General features: G+C 45.3%; 1 protein-coding gene across 1 annotated transcript in view; it reads right to left on the reverse strand.

Moving 5' to 3' along the window:
- LOC118587769 (inhibitor of carbonic anhydrase) overlaps window positions 1-15,375 on the reverse strand; it is a 45,179-nt gene extending 29,804 nt beyond the window's left edge. Inside the window, exons 1-4 of the mRNA XM_036193834.1 lie at window positions 15,264-15,375; window positions 6,520-6,692; window positions 4,056-4,164; window positions 1,466-1,627 (exon numbers count right to left, since the gene is read on the reverse strand). Of these exons, the coding sequence (XP_036049727.1) occupies window positions 1,466-1,627; window positions 4,056-4,164; window positions 6,520-6,692; window positions 15,264-15,306 (487 nt within the window). The 5' untranslated portion in view covers window positions 15,307-15,375. The remainder of the gene's footprint in view (window positions 1-1,465; window positions 1,628-4,055; window positions 4,165-6,519; window positions 6,693-15,263) is intronic.
- Between the last annotated feature and the right edge of the window lie 5,060 nt (window positions 15,376-20,435).

Raw genomic sequence — 20,435 nt, forward strand, 5'->3', positions numbered from 1 at the left:
CATGTGTGAGAGTGTCCTGTGGGAGAGCCGAAGTCTGTGGACATCTCCCAAGACTAGGAGGTGAGCATTGGTGGATCCTGCTGGTGAGTTACCAGAGGAGCAAGTCTGCCTAACTGGGAATCATTGCCAGAGTGGACAGATGAATGGCCCAGGGCCCTGTGTTTGAGAATCATACTTATATGGGCTCAGGGCTCAAGCCTATAAAATGCTCCCCAGTTTGTCTGCTCCTGGGTGTAAAACTGCTGACCCACATGAAAATAAGATGTGGCCAGTGTCATACGCCCTGTTAATTCACCAGCATCCTATAGGGCCAGGCAGAACACTGTAGAAGGCAAGAACCCTTGCAGGTTACCACCACCCTGTAACTCTTCCTTGCCTTAGACGTGAGCCCACCCTAATTCCAACCCTTCTGTATGCAGAGGCTGTGGTGACTCATGGGATCCCTGTTTTGGCGGGGAGAATTGGTGGATCCTGCTGGTGAGTTACCAGAGGAGCAAGTCTGCCTAACTGGCCAGACAGATGTCCAGTGGTATCTGTCACCAAGGCAAATGAATACCCGAGAAAGGTCAAACATGGCCAGATCTGAAGCCAAGGCTGTAGCCCTTTATCAGACTCTATCAGACCCATGCCTGTAGCTGTCCCTGTACCCGTCCCTGTTAAACATGAGTACTGCAAAGGTCGACAGTTCAAAAAGGGTGTGCCTTTGCAGAGTACAGGATCTGATAGTCATCTTCAAGGGCTGAAAAGGTCTGGGCTCACTGTGGCTTATCCTAACTGCTCAAGAAGCCTGGAGCACTCAGGGATGTCCTAGTGTTAACCCAACCATCCTGTCCTTGCCCATGTCCCAAGCACTCCCATTAATGCATGGAAACCTGAGGGGTTAGAGATGTTTCTGGGAGTCCCAGAGAACTATCTGGGAGGCTTGGAGGGAGGTGACCTTCCTTGGGGGCCTTTCAATGATATTGTTGCCAAGACAAACTGCTGTCTTGGGAAGGGGAAACTGAGAGCTCAGAGACACAGAAGGTCCTCTACTGGGAGAAGATGCAGCCAGCTCCTATGGGCTGCTGGTGCACATTCTAATTCCATCTTGGAGAACCTAAAATACATGTGTTTGTCAGTGACTGAGCGGTGGTTAACATGCATTATCAACTCAACTGGATTTGGAATCACCATGGAAACACACATCTGGGTGTATCTATGGGCTGTTTCCAGAAAAGCTTAACTAAGAGGGAAGATCTACCCTGAACATGAGTGTCATCATAGGTGGGATGGGGGCCTGGGCTAAATAAAAGAAAAAAAAACAAAAAAACTGAGGACCAGCAGTGCCTCAAGCTTCTGCTGCCATGCCTTCTCCACCATGATGGATTGTAGGCTCAGACTATCTATTGTGTAACCCCAACATAATCTACTCAGACCACCCAGTGCAGGAGCCCCACTTGAGGGCATCCAGTCCCGGCTGCCTCACCTGTTTCCAGAGAGCCAGAAGGAAGCAGTATGTTGAGGGGAGTGTACCACCCAGCAGACCAGCCCAGGCCAGCGTGGCAAGACTTCTTGCCCTGGAGCTGGTTTAGTTGGAAGCCTGTGCCCTTCTTCACCAGGGCCACAGCATAAAAATGGGTTTGTGGATCTGCAGTGGAACAGAGAGAACGAGAAGCCAAAAGGAAATGCAACATTAAAACTAACTTTTCAAGGCATTTGCAATCTGAAATTTCAGAGGGTCCTGGGCCTCCACATCCTAGCAAGCAGGGTTAAAAAAAAAAAAAAAAGAAAGAAAAGAAAAGAAAGAAATGGAAAATGTCTTTATCTGACAGGAGGAGAGAACTGACCTCTTTCAAGGCAATAAATTAATATTATAAACGCTCCCTGACTTACAAGCTAGACTTGGAAGGTTTACTTTATGGTAGGTGTAAATGTCAGTAACATCCTTTGAATTTCCAATTTGATCTTTCAAATGCATGATAATCCCTTCTTCCGAAGCTGGGCAGAGACAGTCAGCCATGGTGTGTGGTCAGCCATGGAATCACAGCAAGAAGTAAACACTGGTCCACGGCACTGTCTGGCTAAGCTAGGATGTTTGCCAGACTAGCTAATGAAAGCCTCTGGGCTAATAACATTTTTAGTTTATAATGGGGTTTAATCAGGGCATAAGTCCATTGGAGGTTAGGATACCTCCAGGGTCATTTGGCTGTGTTTGTTTTCTTTCTGCCCATTACCCCAAGCTTGCAGAGCTAGAGCCTTGAGTGCTCCATTCCAGGACTTGTGGATGTTCCAGGGACCACAAGCTTTAGATCCCAGTCACTGCACCGTTGCTGTTTCTAAATGGACTTTTCTTCCTTCTCTGGTTCTCTGCTTACAGCTCAGTCACAAAGGTGAAGGTGTGAGAGGAAAGATGAGGAGTTTCCCAAGAATACATCAGTCAGGGGCCTGTAAGCTAGAGTAAAACTGAGCTGGGCCTTGTTCGTACACACTAATAACTGTAATATGGTGATATATTGTGTACTCCAGGAATGATTACCTGGGGATCAGAGGACAGAACCAGCCTCTAAATTAGACATAGAGGTCAGGCAGTGGTGGCACACACCTTTAATCCTATAACGTGGAAGGCAGAGATCTGTCTGGATCTCTGTGAGTTCAAGGCCACACTGGGCTACATGAGAGAAACAGAACTAGGCAGTGGTGACACATGCCTTTAATCCCAGGAAGTAATATGGCAGGACACAGAAAGGTATATAAGGCATGAGGAAACAAGAACTAGATCTCTTGAGGCTAAGGATTTCATAGAGGTAAGCTAGTGGCTGGCTGTTCTACTTATCTGATCTTTCAGCTTATCTGGCTCTGGGTTTTTTATTATAAGACCTTTTGAGATTCATGTTACAAGTGAGAAAGAGGTAAATCTCCCCTCACATACTGCCCCAGAGCTTCTCTTCACACCAGACACAGATCTGTGTTATACAAAACCTGCAGGAGACAGTGTAAAGAAGAGCCTTGTGTGTCCTTGGAAATGGTCTCTCATTGGCCCACCCCTAGTGGTGGCTGACAGGCTCTGGGTAACACCCCTCTCAGGATCTGACCATTCCACAGACTACAGAACCAAAGATATTTCCACCAGGATTCACAAAAGCCACAGCTTCCTGTGGAGAAATACTCCAACCCTTGTGAGCCCATGAACAACACTGTCAATCCAAAGAGCTCCAGAGACTTGGTCCCTTGTAATATTAGTGTGACGATTAATTTTCACCAACAATTTGGCTAGATTTGCAATCACCTAGGAGACACACCTCCGAGAGTCTTTGGGGGAGTTTCCAGAGAGGCTTAACTAAGAAGGGAAGACCCACCCCTTGAACGTGGGTGGCATCATTCCACGGCCTGGGTCCTGGGGTGAGTAAAAATGGGAAGGACGTGGGTTGAGCACCAGTTACTCTCACTACCCCTCCTCTCTCTGCTTCCTGGCTACAGATGCACTGTGATCAGCTGCCTCATGCTCCTTCAGCCACGCCCTCCCCGCTGTGGTAGACTGTGTCTTTTCCAACTGTGAGCCAAGATAAGTCTTCTCCTCCTTAAGTCTCTTTTGCCAGGCAATCTGTCACCACCACTGCTGTGGATATCGCTGTGTAAATAAAGTTCTGATTGGCCAGTGGCCAGGCAGGAAGTATAGGCAGGACAAGAGAGAAGAGAATTCTGGGAAGTAGAAGGCTGGGGAGGGACACCGCCAGCCGCCGCCATGAAAAGCAACATGTAAAGACACTGGTAAGCCACAAGCCATGTGGCAAAGTATAGACTAACAGAAATGGGTTAATTTAAGAGAGAAGAAGTAGATAACAAGAAGCCTGCCACAGCCATACAGTTTCTAAACAATGTAAGTCTCTGTGTGCTTTCTTGGTTGGGTCTGAGCAACTGTGGGACTGGCGGGTAAGAGAGATTTGTCCTGACTGGGCCAGGCAGGAAAACTCTAGCTACACACCACAACAAAAGTAATGAACACGGTTGGCAGCATCCCTGCCAACAACAGTGGCCATCATGTCATACCAGTGATACTAGCCCCAGGGACAACACACCGTCTTTGGATCCATAGTATTCTGCCATGATAGGTTTCAGGTTGTAGTGGGGCAGGCCAGCCTCAGCCACCAAAGCTGCATCAATAGTCACAGCATCTATTTTGTTGGCCTAAAAGAAAAGAGACCAGGGGTTGGGGATTTAGCTCAGTGGTAGAGCACTTGCCTAGCAAGTGCAAGGCCCTGGGTTCGGTCCCTCAACTCTGAAAAAAAAAAAAAAGAAAAGAGACCAGACATGAATGAAGCACATCACCCTTGGGGAAGACTCTTCTAGTGTTCTGTCACGGACTCTGGCTCCATAGAATCTTCCATAGCTCAGACCTCTTTCACCTCATTCCAGTCTACTCTGGGAGGCTGTTGAGGGTTGAAAGAAAAAGCTACCACTGTATGCATGCTGGTTTGTTTTCCAGCCCTTAGTCAACTGACACTTGGTTCATGAGCCTCATCCTTGGAATGCAAGGCCTGTGAATGTGAGAACACACGTATGTCTTGTTCCCTGGGTCACCTCAGCACATGCATGAGCACCTAGAATGGGCAGGTGTCCACACGGGTTTGCTGCGTGAGTATGAGACCTGCAGAATGCATCCATCCATGAGAACTCACACTGCATCTTCCACACTTGGATTTCAGGGATCTGTCAGCCAAGGGTTCCTTCCTCCCTGCGGGAAGCAGCAACTTCCCAGCTAGGATGAAGGTTGACTCATTTCCTACCCACAACGCAAACCATTCTCCTATTTATTCATGGCACTTGACCATCTTTTTTCGGCACTGGGGGGTGAACTTAGGACCTTGTACATTTAGGCAAGTGCTCTATCCCTGAGTAATATTTCCATATCTCTTTTTCTTTTTACATTTTTTTGAGACAGGAGCTAATTAAGCTGCCCACACTGGACTTGAACTGACTCTATAGCCAACCCAGTCCTCAGACTTGCAATCGCCTATCTCAGCCTCCCCATTAACTGCACTCCAGGCCTGTGCCACCAGACTCAGTTTATAAATTGGCTTTTAAAGTAACCTGGATTTTTCAGAACATAGTTTAGCACAATCATCCCTCAGTATCTAAGGAAGATTTCTTTTGACTCTGCTGTAAAAAGTCCACAAAGCCTCAAATCCCTGATAGGAAATGGAGTGGTGTTGTACACATCCTGTGAGGATGCCCTCAGATACTTTAAACCGTCTCTAGACTATGCATACAACTAACCCAAGGTAGAAGTTGTGTAAACAATTGTCATGCTGTGCTATTCAAAAAATAAAAATGGAAAGTATACATGTGTTAAATACAGATATAATTTCAAAAAAATAGTTTTTGATCTGTAGATGTTTGACTTTACAAATTCCATGTTATAATTATTTTCTAATATTCATATATATGTATGTATATGTATAACTTAGAACATTACTGAAGGCATGTATCAGAAGCCAACTCAAATTAACTTGAAAAAGGACATATCTAACATTAAAGGCCACTAAGCCTGTGAATGGCTGTCACACTATCAACATCAAGATTGGAGTCAGAAGCTGTAGGGATATCCCAGTGGTTAAGATTACTTGTTGTTCCTGTGGAGGCCCAGGTTTCTCAGCACCCAATGGTGGGTCACGCCTACCCGTAACTCCAGTCCAAAAGGATCCAACACCCTTTTCTGACCTTTGTGGGTACCAGGCATACACATAGTATGCAGGCATGCAGATAAAACACTCATAAGATAAAAATAAATAAATATGAAAAGAAAGGAAGGAAGCAGATGGAAAGCAACATGAATGGACCAGACATGAGCTCCAACCCTCCCCGAGGGCTCCAGTTCATGATGGCTTTTCTTCACTTCACACAACACATCTTTCCTTCCCGAGTCCTTCTTCTTCACGTTCCAATATCAGATGCAAAAAGACAAGTCTTAGATAATTTAACCTGCTCTGCAATGGCATAAGGACACATGGCTGTAAACATAATCCATCTCTATTTTCCCATTATGTGTCTCTGTCTCTATTTGTCTATATCTCTGTCACATACACACTTGTGCACACACACACACACACACACACACACACACACACAGAGAGAGAGAGAGAGAGAGAGAGAGAGAGAGAGAGAGAGAGAGAAATTTCATTATTTGGAAAAAAAAACCAGCCTTTTGTACTTAAAAATGAGAAACCCACCAGCTATGGTGAGCCACACCTTAGTTGCAGCACTCAGGAGTTAGGAACAAGAACTCTGTGAGTTCCGGGCCAACCTGCTCTATATAGAGAAATTTTCTTATTTATTTTTGAGTTTATATAGACTCTCTTGATGTATTGGGTTTTGCTGTGTCATGGATAAATTGCTAAACTGGAACCCTATACTAGTTGTTCAATTAAGATTCCGACTTTTACTGCCGGTGAATGCTAAATGTAGCCTCCCCTGCAATGGAAAAGACCGAAAAAGAAAAAGCACAAACTTTCTTCAGCTCTTTCTCAGACAGCAGCGACTTACCGAGATGTCCTTGATGCACTCAGGGTATGAGGTTCTCATCACACAGCTAACAGATGGGCCATCTGCAGGAAGGACTTTCTTCATATTGTCACTGAAGCTGGAACACTTAGTGGCCTCGTGATCTGACACAACACACCATCTTATAGTCCTCTCAGGAACAGCCAGACACAGCCCTATGGGAGAAGGAGAGATACTAGAGGTGTTAGGGACCCATGGCACTCACCTTCCTCTGTTGGCAGAAGGGATCAAACCCAAGATGAGTAGCTGACTAACAGGGTTGTTATCAGTGGCTCAGAGAGATGGAGCAGTGCTTAAGTTTACATCGAGCCCTTCCTGAGAACCTGAGTCCAGTTCCCAGCACCTGAGTCAGACAGCTTTCAACCTCCTGGAACTCTAGCCCTAGTGGATCTGGCACCCTCTTCTGGCCTGTTGTGGGAACTGCACTCACATGCACAACTCCCCTAAGGTAGCGTGTGTGTGTGTGTGTGTGTGTGTGTGTGTGTGTGTGTGTGTAAGTGTGTGTGTGTGTGTGTGTGTGTAAGTGTGTGTGTGTAAGTGTGTGTGTGTGTGTAATTAAAAATAAATATTTTAATGCTAAAAATAATAGAACCAACTGAGTGTCATTCACAAACTAAATTGGCTGCTTTCTTCATGGGAATTCTCAGGGCCCATTCTTCTGACTCCTTTCCTTTATGTTTAAAAAAGAAAAAAAAGTTAAAAATCTCCAAAAAGATACCATAGAATTAGCAATATGACACAGATATTCCACTCCTAAATAGATATTTAAAAGTTGACAACAGGGAATCAAACAAATATATGCACGCAGCTGTTCGCAGCAACACTATTATTTTCAATAACGAAATGGAAAAAAACATTCAAGTATGTATCAAAGGGAGAGTGGATAGGTACTGTTATGTTTTAAAGCCTGAGTGAGTCTCAAAAACAGAAAGTAAAAGAGTCCCAGAGAAAAGGCAACTGGCAATAAGACTACATTTATGTAAAATATCTAAACATTGGTGTGACAGCTGTAATTCATGCCTGTAATTCCAGTGCCCTAGAGGCTGAAGCACTCTGTCTCAAAAATGAAGCAAAACAAACAAAAAACAAAGGGGCTGGAGAGATGACTCAAAGGTTAAGAGCACTGGCTGCTCTTGCGGAGGACTCAGGTTTGGTTCCCAGCACCCACATGGCAGCTCACAACTATCTGTAACTCCACGTGGTAGTTTGAATGTAATTGGCCTCATAAGCTCATAGGGAGTAGCTTGATCTGTTTGGGAGGCACCCAGGCAGTGGGACCCAGACCTGTTCTTAGTGCATGAGCTGGCTGTTTGGAACCTTGGGCTTACACAGGGACACATGCTCAGCCTGGAAGGAGGGGACTGGACCTGCCTGGACTGAATCAGGTTGAGCTGAATCCCCAGGGGAGTCTTTGCCCTGGAGGAGATGGGAATGGAGGGGAGGGGCTGGGGGGGAAGGGAGGGACAGGAGGGGAGAAGGACAGGGGAACCCATGGCTGATATGTAAATTTAAAACACAAATATAATTTTTTTTTAAAAAGGAAAAAAATACATATAAAAAAAAGATGTGTCTTTGTTGGAGGAGGTGTGGCCTTGTTGGAGGAAGTGTGTCACTCTGGAGGTGGACTTTGAGGTCTCGTATATGTTCTAGCCACGTCCAGTGTCTCAGACCACTTCTGTTGCCTGCTGGTCAAGATGTAAGCACTCTTAGCTCCTTCTCCAGCATCATGTCTGCCTGCATGCTGCCTTACCTCCTGCCATGAGGATAATGGACTAAACCTCTGAACTGTAAGTGAGCCTTCCCAATGAAATGTTTTTCTTTGTTAGAGTTGTCATGGTCATGGTGTCTCTTATTGCAATAGAAACCCTAAGACACTCTAGTTCCAGGAGATCGGACACCCTCTTCTGACTTCCCCAAGGCTCCAGACACACACATGGTCCACAGATGCACATGTATGCAAAACACCCATGTATATAAAGTAAAAGTAAATAAACCTTTAAAAAAAAAAGTAAACTGAAACAAAGACAAGATGTAGTTAAGTCGTAGAACGCTTACACTGCATCCAAGAAACCTTGGGTTTGATCTCCAGAACCTCATAAACCGGACGCAGCGGTGCATGTGTTTAATACAAGCTCTTAGGGTAGAGGCAGAAAGATCAGTAGTTGAAAGTCATTTTCAGCTATATACTGAGGCAGCCTGGACTACATCAGAGCCTGTCTCAAAAAGAAAAGTCTTTTCTAAAGAAAGCAGCCTGTTGGCTGCCATGTGCTGAGGTGGGAAAGAAAGACGTGCTGATTACTCAATAGATAGAGTTCTCTTCTGAAGTGATGAAAATAGTGCTAGTTAGTTTTCCATTGTCAACTTGATACAACTTAGGAAGAGAGATCTCAAGTTGAAGAATTGCCCAGATCAGATCGGGGCCAGTCCGTGAGAGATTGTCTGGACTCATGATCGCTATGGGAGGGCTCAGTCCACAGTGGGTGGCACCATCCCTAGGCAGACAGATATGGGTTGTAAAAGAGAGAGCTAGCTGATGGGACTGAAAAGATGGCTCAGCAGTTAAAAGAACTTGTTGCTCTTTCAGAACTAGTGTTGGGTTCCTAGCATCCATACCAGGCAGCTGACTGTGTCTCCAGTTCTGGGGGATATAATGCTCTCTTCTGGCCTCCAGGGGCACTGCACACAACTGGTATGTGCGCACACACACACACAACACACACATAAATGAAAATAAATAATGCTTAAAAGAAAGAAAAGAAAGCTAGACAAGCACAAGCCAATGAGCAAGCTAATAAACAGCATTCCTTCATGGTTTCTGAAGCTATACGTTCTGCCCTGGCTTCCCTCATTAATGGGCCCCTGAAAGTTGAGATAAACCCCTTCTTCCCAAGTTGCTTTTTGTCAGGGTGTTTTATCACAGTGACAGAGAACATACTAGAAAAGAAGTGTTTCCAAACCATACCGAGATGGTAGTTTTAGAGAATGGTGAGTTTACAAAATACCAGTGCATTGATCTCTATCACATGGCCAGGTTATGAGAATTTTACCTTAGAAATGAAAAGAAGGGAGGGGCAGTCATAGTCCTCAGTGGCATAGGCATTGGTAAGTTGCCTCTGCTCATCCATGCTCATGCAAGTAAACCTAATTAAATGCAGCGTGGGACACACACACACACACACACACACACACACACACACACAAAGACATGAAGGTAAGAGGGAGCTTGGGGCCTGGTGTCTTGGTTAAGGTTTCTATTGCTGAGGTGAAACACCATGACCAAAAAGTAGGTTGAGGAAGAAAGGGTTTATTTGGCTTATACTTCCACATCGAGGTTCATCACTGAAGGAGGTCAGCATAGGAACTCAAGCAGGACAGGAGCCTGGAGGCAGGAGTTGATACAGAGGCCATGGAGGGATGCTGCTTACTGGTTTGCTTCCCCTGGCTTGCTCAGATTGCTTTCTTTTTTTTTTTTTTTTTTCTGGATCATAATTGTCAAAGCCTCTCTACTTCATAGGCATTTCCAGCTGTAATAATGTAGGGAGACATACAGACAAAACATTGTCTACAAACCTGTGGTATTCAAACATTATTTTAAGTGAAATCTAGACGTGGAAGTTATCATAAAAACAGCTACCTTTTTTTAAAAACATCAGCCCCTATATGACAGGCAGTGTGCAAGCATCTACCTTTTAATTTTTACAATGTCCTGACATTTGAGTATTATTGTTCTTGTTTTAGAGAAAAGAAAAAAAAAACTATCAGGGATATTAAATAATTTAAAATGAAACTAATATTCAAGTCACCCTGTTTTGTTTGAACTCAAACCCTGATCTTTAAAATCTGCCTCTAATCTCAAATAATATGAGCTGGAGGTGCCGAGCGGTCTGAGACAGAAACCTCTTCCAAAGATAAGGTCAAAAGGAGTTCCTTGAGCTCACCATGAGCATCTTCAGTTGCAGCAACCCAAAGTAACAGCAAGCCAGGAGGTGGGGCTGTGCTGGTCCTGGGCCTTCGTGTGGGCTCTCAGGGCCTTTTTTGAAAGTCTACATTTTAAAAGGGGGGGGAGGGGAGGCCAGCCAGAGCTACAGAGTAAGACCAGTTTAAAAGCAAGCAGACAATCCGGGGAATGATTTAAACTGATGATTCATAAAGAAGACTCACAAGCCACTGTGGCACATACCTGTGATCCTGGCATTCAGGAGGCCAAGGCAGGAGTTCAAGACCAGCCTGGGCTACTCATTGAGACTGTCAAAAAAGAAAAAAATATATACAAAATGGCTAATAAAAGATGTTTGACGTTATTTATCACCAGAGAAATGCACACTGAAACCACAGTGAATAATTCCTTTATTAGAATTAGAATGGCTAACTCTAGCGGATGGACACTCATACACAGTTGTAATCCCAGCACTTGACAGACTGAAGTAGGAAGAACGTGGGTTTGTGGTCAGCTTGCACTGGCCACAAAAGGAGACCTTGTCTCCAAAACAACAAACTGCTAAGAGTAAAAACGGACATGTTGGCAGGCTGGGGGAGCACCCCGACTTCTCCTACAGTGCTGGTGGGTCTGTAAAATGTAACAACTACTCAAAAATCTTGTCATTCTCCCCCATTTTCTCCTGTGCTGGGGCTCAAACCCAGGACCTTGCACATGCTGGGCAAGTTCTCTACCACAAACTACATCTCCAGTCCTGAAGAATGACATTTTCTTAACAGGTTGGACATATAGCTGAGTATGTTGGTGCACACTGTTAATCCCTGCACTAGAGAGGCAGAGGCAGGAGGATTGCTGAAGTTCAAGGTCATCCCAATCTACTTAATGAGTTCTAGGCCAGTGAAAACTACAAAGTAAGAGCCAAGAGAGGTGGCTTTCTTTAATCCCAGCACTTGGGAGGCAGAGGCAGGCAGATCTTAAGACCACCCAAGTCTATAAAAGTTCCAAGACAGCCACAGGGAAACCCTGCCTAGAAAACAAAACAAAACAAAAAACCATGCCACCAAACAACATATCATTACCAATAGGACCCGGTAATCTTAGATATTTGTACAAAAGACAGGCCCACGAACATGCACAGCAGCCTTGTCCATAGAAGCCTCTCGCTAGAGACAACCTGCATGGCTCAATAAATGCCTGGGGAAACAAAGTGTGGTAATGCAATACAGTGGGACAGGCCTTGGCCATTGAAGAGATGAATGTGATATCTGCAAACTGGATAAACCTCCAAACAACAGTGAGTGACAGAAGTTGTTGGGACTGTGGAGGTGGCTCAGTGGACAAAGAGCTACCTGTGCTCAGGAGGCAGAGACCCGGGATCCCTGGGGGAAAGCTGTTTAGCTTGACAAGCAGAACTGATGCCCCTTGGCTCAATGAGAGACCCTGTCTCAGTAAATGAAATGGAGAGCAATGGAGTGAGGACCCACCGGATGTCAACCACTGGCCTTCATGTAAACCTATACACATGTAAAGTGCATCTGCACACACAGGCTTGTATGAATGCAGCATACACAGAGGGAGGGAGGGGGAGAAAGGGAGAGGACGAGGGAGGGAGGGAGAAAGAGATGGAGAAAAAGACAGAAAGGGAGAGAATTCCCAGTGCTGTGAAACTGGTCCTCTTGGAAGCATTACAGCCCCTCAGTCATTGGGGGTTCTATGCCCACTGTCTGCAATAGTTGAGGGAGTTTCAAGGAATGGATCTTTGAGTACCTGCGAGAACCCATTGGCACCCATTTACTGTCTATGTACAGAAACTTCCTCTGCCTCCACTGGGGTGAGAGCCCGTACTCTCGAGTGATGATGCACACCTAGACCTCCTGAGATCACTGCCCAGGGCCTCACAGTTGCAGCCCTTACTGCACCCACTATGGAGTCTTGACTCTGAGTTCCGCAGAAATCATTCTAAATCCCAAGAGTAACCAACAACCCTGCCAAAATACCAGTTCTTTTCTGTCCTCCATGGTGGGGGTGGGGTGGGAGAGGAGTGGCCAGTTGTGTTACTGGCAGAATTTTTTCCCCCAGAAACTGCAGGTTCACTTTGTTTTGGGTATTGTGCACTTGAATACAAACTACTTTCCTTCCACTCCTTACTTAGTGAACCCTAGTCAACCCCGGGGTGGGTGGGGGGGGGGGGGGGGGGGGGGGTGGGACAGGAATGGGCAGAGAAGGAAGAAGAAAGTCAGGCCAGGCTATTGAGACAGCAGTGGGTAAGGGTGCTTGCTGCCAAACCTTATGACTTGTTTGATCCCCAGAACCCATAGAGTGTAAAGATAAAATCAAAAGTCATCCCCTATAGAATACATACACACACACACACACACACACACACACACACACACATACACTAAAAGAAGCCAATCCCACAGGAATGTGTACTTATGATTCCATATTGTGAGCCTAGAATAGACACAATATCATATACAACCAGGGGAAGACTGAGGAGGAATAAGGGGCAATTTGAAAAAGTTAGAAATGTTCTTTGTTTTGTTTATGGTGGCAGTTACATTAACTAAACGTTATGTATCCTCAAATGGATGTATTTCATCTGACGTAAACGACATGCCAAGAGTGTGGAGGAACACTGCTGAGCCATTTCAGACCTCAGAACAAGGCTGCCTTGGCCTCAAAGCAGGTTGGGCTCAGAGCAAGGTCACTACTACCTTTGAACAGGACTATTGTCACATGCCAAAGACTTCATCATAACCAACAATATGTCACTAAAAATGATAGCTGTCACTGAAGGAGCAGGCAAAAGCACCTTGGCCTGAGTTCTGCCATTTTGACTTCACACTCCATTTTACCTCTAGGGTGAAATAAAATTCAGGTTCCCAAGCCTGAGGAGAACTTTCCTATGGCTGACCCACCTCCCCCTTAAACATTAGAAATAGTCTGTATGCCCCTTAGTCCTCTGAAACATCATGGCTGTTCCTAACAACAGAAGGAACAAAGGAATCTGATTGGTCGGACTGAAAGGCATGTATTGTATGTCAGTTGACAATAATGGAACACACAAGACAGCCCCTAATATCTAAATCCTGACTGGTAAAAATTGTAACTGTAACTTGGCAACAAATGTTTGTGATTTTTTGCCCTTATAAACCCCGCTTTCTAGCCCTTCTCAGGGCCTCAGCTGCCACTGTTCCAGGACACTGTGACATGAAACATTGCCTGACTGCCTACATAGGAACACACACACACACACACACACACACACACACACACACAGAGAGAGAGAGAGAGAGAGAGAGAGAGAGAGAGAGAGAGAGAGAGAGAACGCTTCTTAGAATGCCTCTGTGCAGACAGTTTCTATGGTCTTGCCCACCATGGCTATTCCAGTATAGCTAAGAAACTCTCCTTCTCCTTTCTTCTGTCTTTGGTAAATTCACGGCCTGTGCATCACTGGCCCATCACCACTATGCTGGCTTGACAATTAGAAATATTTTTAAAAGAGAGACCGTGTACAAACAAGTTAAGGGTGAGTGGCAGTCTGCTAACACAGACAAGGTGTGTGGTTAATAGCGTTCCACCACGGACGGACAAGGGCAGGAAGAGGCAGTGAGCACTCTGACTGCTTCAGCCTGAAGGGAAGGGCTGCTGGTGGCCAAGCTCACTCACTGACAGAGGAATCTCTTGGGCCCCAGAAGAGACGTTGGCTCTTGGCTCTTGCGGGGTTTAGGATATGTGTCCCTTCTGTTCTGTGGCTGCTTTTTTTGTCACTTGCCACCACAAGTGTTCTTGTTGGGCTGGAACACAGAGTTTTGAGGAACACAGGCCCCAGACTCCAGGCTGGCCTGGTAACCTGGAGAGAGGTCAGGAGGAAATGGGATCTAGAGGGACATCACTGGCCTCTGATGTGTAAACACACAGCCTGTTAGGAAAATGAACTTTTGGTCAGTGCCAGACATCGCCAAAGGAGATAAGGCAGAAAGAATAACAGACACCAGTCCTGTTTAGGAGAATTTGGAAAGAGACCAGAGCTGCATTCTGAGAAAGACTGACGGCCCTGGGCGGCTGCAGGTGTCAATGCTTGGAGGCAGTTGGAGGCAGGTACAGGCCCCCTACCATTGCTGCCCTCTCTTTCTCTCTCCTGGCTCTGGATATCCCCTCCCCTCCCCCAAGTAAGATACCTACTCTAGATATGATTCACCAGCCTCAGACTAGGCAAAGCTACGAGGAGGAAGATCCAATCATAGTTCAGCCAGGAAGAGCTCTTCACCTTCCTTCCCTAGAGAAAGGAGCCCACTTTCCCAACCTAAGAAGGGGCTTCTGCATTTATGTGTTTGGAACGCTGCCTGCTTCTAGCCACATTATCTCATTTTTCCAGCAACTGTGTGCTTGTTGGAGAAACATAACTTTAAAAAAAAATTAATATTGTGTGGATGCCACGTGTGGAGGTCAGAGGACAGTTTTCAGGAGTTGATTCCCTCCTACCGTGTGGGTCCTGGGCATCTTAAGTAGTTGTCTGTCATGATATTGGTGCCCTTCCCTGATGAACCAGTAAACACAAACTTTACACAACAAAACCAGCTTAGAGAGGGCAAAGGATAGCCCCGGGGCCGCACAGTGCGCCGCAAGTGGGTTTCAATCCAAAGTGATTGCTCTGCCCTGGGCCCATAGTCTGTCCAGCTACGGCACAGGGTCCCGAAGTTGGCTGGCCAGCTAGTGCCACCTGGTCCCCTCCCCCAGAGAACCCAGGAGGGCCAGCCCCCTGCCTGGCTCTCAGCACACTCACCTAGGGTCCCCGCGCATAGCAGGGCACAGACAACCAGCCTCATCCTCAGCTGTGTCTTGGCAGCACTCCCCCGAGCCTAGGTGCACTTTGCCCAGCAGGCAGAAGGTTGACTGACGCATCTGCCTGCTGGGAAAGGTTCTTCAGCCCCAGTTCGGGCTGATCGCCACCGCCACACCCTCCATCCCTTCCTTATCTGGCCAACAGAAACCCAGGCTGCTGGGGATCGCTAGCCTAGCCTCCGTCCCTGGGTGAAAAAAAAAAGTGCTTCTCAGGAAAAAAGTCGGTGTGCATATGTGTGCGACCTTAACACAATTTTCTTTCGGAAATTCTCACTTCTTTCTAAGGAGTCTAGGTTGATAAAGCAGAGGTCCTTGCCAAGCCAGGGGCGCTGTCCTTTCTGTGACTGAGTCTATAGACCCCCTGTCCTCATCATCCCAGCATACACACCAACCAGTGTCCCAGCTGCGTGAGGCCTGGGTGAGGCACAACTCTGACCCTCACAGAGTTTCTCGCCCTCGAAGCGACTTCTGCCTAGGAAAAATGCGATCATTTTAAATAACACTTTAAGAACTTCGAATAAGCTAGGCAGTGGTGGCGCATGTCTTCAATCCCAGCACTCCGGAGGTAGAGGCTGGTGGATCTCTGTAATTTTGAGGCCAGCCTGGTCTACAGAGCCAGGTCCAGGACAGCCAGAACTGTTGTTACACAGAAAAATCCTGTCTCAAAACGAGAGAGAGAGAGAGAGAGAGAGAGAGAGAGAGAGAGAGAGAGAGAGAGAGAGAACTTTGAATTAAAATATCGTAGCTGTACAACAATCCTACAAGCATAGCATAATTAGTTATTACTGAGAAGACTCCGGCAGAGCCAGCCCCCACATTAGGAGGCTGAACCCCTGCTGAGCATCTCCCATATAGGTGGCCCCTACCTGGACTTCTAACAGACTCTAAAGTCTGCTCCTTTCTGAACTCTGTAGAGATGAAATCCTACTACGAAAAGCCTAGCTTCTTTCACTCAGAGTTAATCTGGTGCGATTCACCTAAGCAGAGGTGTCTGGTTGTCCACCAGTTCTCAGCGTAGTGTTCCATATTGTGTGATCAGAGAACACTTCATCTCTCACCCTGATGACTGTAGCACCCAGTTTCAATTCTTACAGATAGTGCCGCTAGAGATAAAATTTTAATTTCATTTTATATGTGTGGCTAGGATCTGAAAAGAAAACAAAACAAAAAACCAGAGCCTGGTGTGAAAGTGCATGCCTGTAATCTCAGCATTTGTGAGGTGGCGGCAGCTGGTTTAGGAATTCAAAGTTTCAGCTACATATCGAACTGGAGGCCAGCCTAGGCTAGAGACCTTGTCTCAAAAAAACAAGCAGATAGGGCTGGAGAGATGACTCGGCAGTTAAGAGCAAGTGGTTACGAGCTCCGCTTTTCCAGGGGAGGAGAGTTCAGTTTCTGCACCCATGTTAGATGCCTTACAATCACCTGTAACTCCAGCAACAAGGGGAACCCACACCTCTGGACTCCAGCTACAGCAGATCAGGCCTCCATGGGTGCTCACACTCATGTGCATATACATATAATTAAAAGTAAAATAAACCAGGCAGTGGTGGTGCACGCCTTTAATCCCAGCACTTGGGAGGCAGAGGCAGGTGGATCCCTGTGAGTTCAAGGCCAGCTAAGTGGTCTACAGATCAAGATCCAGGGCAGGCTCCAAAAGCTACACAGAGAAACCTTGCCTCAAAAACAAAAACAAACAAAAACAAAAAACCAAAACAAAAACAAACAAAAAACCCAAAACTTAAAAAAAGTAAACTAAATCTTCAAAAAGTAAATAAAAGACACAATCAGAAAACCCCACAGTTTTTACACATTGAGTTTGAACCTAGTGGTTTTACTACATTATTTTGTTCAATCTGTTTCTTTTCAGTACTTATTTACATTCTTATGTCTTTAATTGAATAATGACAAGTTGTTTTTTTTCTTTTCTGATTGTTATCATTCCCCCCAGCCCAGACTCAGTTAACTTCGATCATTAGGAGGTCTGGAATCGTCTGGTACAAGCCTTCTAGTACAAATAGGCAAGTATTTCTTCAAAGCACTTTGCCAGAACAATTACTGGGTTTGAAAGGAGATGAAGTCCTAATTTAACAGATCCTGAAAAACTCCTAGTGCCACACCAAGGTGCACTAAAAATGGTTATTACAGAAAAATGTCTATTGTTGTTTTTAGATGTTATTAGTAATGCTGAGGCGCTTCCCTGTGTCATGAGTTGCCTACATACATAAAAACATGACAGCAATTGGATTTTTCTCTTCTTACTGAAATAGTGATATGCTTTCCCTGCCTTTTCTGTTAGTGTGGGAAACAGGCAGAATGTTGGTTTTGTTCTTTGTTTTTTGGGACAGGCAGGGTCCTGTTATAAACTAGCCTGCCTTCAAACCTGTGATCCTCCTGCCTCAGTGTCCTGAGGGCTGGAAATAGAGGGATGTTTAGCCACATCTGACTTCTAATTGGTTTTGTAAAGGAAATTGAATCTAGAACCTCATATTTGAACTACATCTCTAACCTGCTAATTGAATTTTGGATTTATTTTATGTGTTATGAGTGTTTTGCTTACATGTGTGCCCAATGCCTGTGAAAGTCAGACCAGGGTGTCAGATCCCCTGGAACTGGAGTTACAACTGGTTGTGAGCCACTATGTGGTTACTAGGAGCAGAACCTGGGTCCTCTGTAAGAGCAACAAGTGCTCTCTTCATCACTGAGTAGTCACTGCAGTCTCCTGTTAACTGATTTTCAAACATAAAGCTACCATTATATTTCTGCAATAAACCTCATTTGGTCACTATGTGTAATATTACCCACATATTGTTGAGCTGGTAATATTTTCTTTAAGGTTCCTTTCCATATCTATTTTTTGAAAACAACCATTCTGGGGAGTGGAGAGATGTCTCAGCATCTCCTAGAGAATCAGAGATTGGTTCCCAGCACCCATATGAGGTCACTCACAACTGCCAGCTCCAGGGGATCTGATACCCTCCACAGACACCTGCACTCATGTACACATACTCACACACAGACATACACATAATCAAAACTAAAACACACTTTTTAAGAGAGAAAAATAATCTTGAAGTTTCTCTTTATTCTAATATCCTTATATTTTTTACTTTAACATTGCGATGACTTTTGAACTGAAAAATGTTACCTCTTATTCTCTGGAAAAGATTATGTAAGAGTAGCATTCTTTTTTTCTTAAATGTGCATAAGACATCAGCAATGATGTTCCCTGCATTTGGAGCCTTATTTGTGAAAAGGTTTTCAATTACACACTAAGCTCTGTCTCCTCCCCTCCTCTCTCTGGTACTAGGGATTGAACACATGGCTTCTTACATGCTAGGCAAGAGCTATACCAAAGAATAATCTTTCAGCCCTTCACTTTTGAGACATGATCTCATTATGAAGCCAAAACTAGCCTCACATCCATAATTCTCCTGCTTCAACCTTCCCAGTAGCTTAGAGATGTGCATCCCCACACCCAGATTGATTTTATAGCTATACAAATATTTATGCCGTCTAATCTAATAATTTAAATCTGAGTATAGATAAGCATTGTCTTTTATTTATTGTTTGTGTGTTTGTTTGAGTGTTTTGGCTGTCTGTGTGTCTATGCACCACATACATGCCTGTGGATGTCATTGGATCCCCTGGAACTAGAGTTACTAATAGCTGTTAGCCACTTTGTGAATGCTAGGAATCAAATCTGAGTCCTCTGGAAGAGCGACCAGTGGGGGTTTCTTCTTCTTCTTCTTCTTCTTCTTCTTCTTCTTCTTCTTCTTCTTCTTCTTCTTCTTCTTCTCCTCCTCCTCCTCCTCCTCCTCCTCCTCCTCCTCCTCCTCCTCCTTCTCCTTCTCCTCCTTCTCCTCCTCCTCCTCCTCCTCCTCCTCCTCCTCCTCCTCCTCCTCCTCCTCCTCCTTCTTCTTCTGTGTGTGTGGGGGATTAGAGACAGGGTTTCTCTGTGTAGCTTTGGAGCCTGTCCTGGATCCTGGATCTCACTTTGTAGACCAGGCTGGACTCAAACTCACAAAGATTCACCTGGCTCTGCCTCCCAAGTGCTGGGATTAAATGCATGCGCCACCACTGCCCGGCTAGCGACCAGTGTTCTTATCTGCTAAGCCATCACTTTAGCCAAAATATTATCTTTGAAGAAATTCAACTAGGGGCTGAGGAGATGGCTCAGTCAGCTAAGCACTTACTGTGCAACCATGAGGGCTTGAGTTCAGATCCCTGGCATCCTACTTAGAAACCCAGGCCGAGGGCTGGAGAGATGGCTCAGATGGTAAGAACACTGGCTGCTTTTCCAGAGGACTCAAGTTCCACCCTCAGGGAAAGTTAAAAATGGAGATTTAAAAACACAGAATTCTTTTTAGCTGGGCATGGTGGTGCACGCCTTTAATTCCAGCACTTGGGAGTCACATCTCTGAGTTCAAGGTCAGACTGGTCTACAGAGTTCCAAAAAAGCCAGAGCTATATAGAGAAACACTGTCTTCAAAACAAAACAAACAAAAACCCAGGCATAGGAGGGACTGTGATTCCAGAGCTGGGGAGGCAGAGATCTCTGTCTCCATCCAATCCCTGGCTCAGTGAGAGACACTGTCTCAAAAAAATTAGGTGGAGAGCTACTGAGAAAGACAGTCAGTGTCGATCTCTGGCCTCCACAAGCACATGCACCTCACTCATGCACACACACACACATACACACACACACACACACACTTTACACATGTGCACACATAAACATACATCACACATACACACACAAGTAATCACCTACATTTCAAAGGTACTGAAGCAAAGTCACTCACTGTATTCTCTTTAACTGTCACTTGGTTTTGTGAGCTGGGGATTGGATCCAGGCACCCGATCTGTCACTGAGTTGTATCTTTAACTACCACCCCCTTTCAAATCATCTTTTGTTTTAACACAGGGTCTCATGAAATCACCCAGGCTGGCCTGGAATGTATGATCTCCTTGCCTCAGCCTGCTGAGAGCTTTAGCTCACAGGCTTATGGCACAAAACCTGGTAAATGACATTTTGAATGAAAGACAATTCTTTACTATACTACATTTTCCCATTGTTGACACTGGTAACTTCTGTTTATTCGTTTTCTTTGAT

This window comes from Onychomys torridus, chromosome 7, assembly GCF_903995425.1.
Source record: "Onychomys torridus chromosome 7, mOncTor1.1, whole genome shotgun sequence".
Classification (NCBI taxonomy): Eukaryota; Metazoa; Chordata; class Mammalia; order Rodentia; family Cricetidae; genus Onychomys; species Onychomys torridus.